Source organism: Wasmannia auropunctata, unplaced genomic scaffold (genome assembly GCF_000956235.1).
Source record: "Wasmannia auropunctata unplaced genomic scaffold, wasmannia.A_1.0 LD316930.1, whole genome shotgun sequence".
Classification (NCBI taxonomy): domain Eukaryota; kingdom Metazoa; phylum Arthropoda; class Insecta; order Hymenoptera; family Formicidae; genus Wasmannia; species Wasmannia auropunctata.
The window spans coordinates 1-638 of NW_012045960.1; the positions used below are offsets into that span (position 1 = coordinate 1).

At 32.4% G+C, this 638-nt stretch overlaps 1 protein-coding gene across 1 annotated transcript; it reads left to right on the forward strand.

The window, feature by feature from the left end:
* Positions 1-10: 10 nt before the first annotated feature.
* On the forward strand, positions 11-628 carry LOC105460713 (alpha-latrocrustotoxin-Lt1a-like; the record flags this gene model as incomplete). Its single annotated transcript, XM_011707213.1, has 1 exon — positions 11-628. A coding segment is annotated over one exon (618 nt), but the record flags the coding sequence as incomplete, so codon positions are not given.
* Positions 629-638: the final 10 nt, after the last annotated feature.

The window sequence follows — 638 nt, forward strand, 5'->3', positions numbered from 1 at the left end:
AAAATGGCTTTTAGATAGTGGTGCCGGAGTTAATATTAAGAATAATGTTGGAAACACTCCTTTAAGCGATGCTATTAATTTTAATAGTGGTTCAGAAATTATAAAGTATCTTGTAGAAAAAGGAAATAACAAAAACATATTTGATGCTGCTAGGGATGGGAATCTGGGTGTAGTGAGGTATTTTGTCGAAAATGAAAGAATTGATGTCAATATTAGGGATAATGATAGTAAAACTCCTTTGCATTGGGCTGCAAGTAATGGTTACTTAGGTATAGTAAAATACCTAGTAGAACAAAAAAACGCTGATATTACTGCTCGCGAGAATGGTAATGGTATTCCCTTACACTGGGCTGCAGGTGGCGGTCAATTAGATATAGTCAAATATTTTATAAACGAGAAGCATATTGATATAAATATTAGGGGATATGTAGGTAATACTGTTTTGCACTATGCTGTTCTTGGTAGAAAACCAAATACAGTAAAATGGCTTTTAGATAGTGGTGCCGGAGTTAATATTAAGAATAATGTTGGAAACACTCCTTTAAGCGATGCTATTAATTTTAATAGTGGTTCAGAAATTATAAAGTATCTTGTAGAAAAAGGAAATAACAAAAACATATTTGATGCTGCTAAAAATG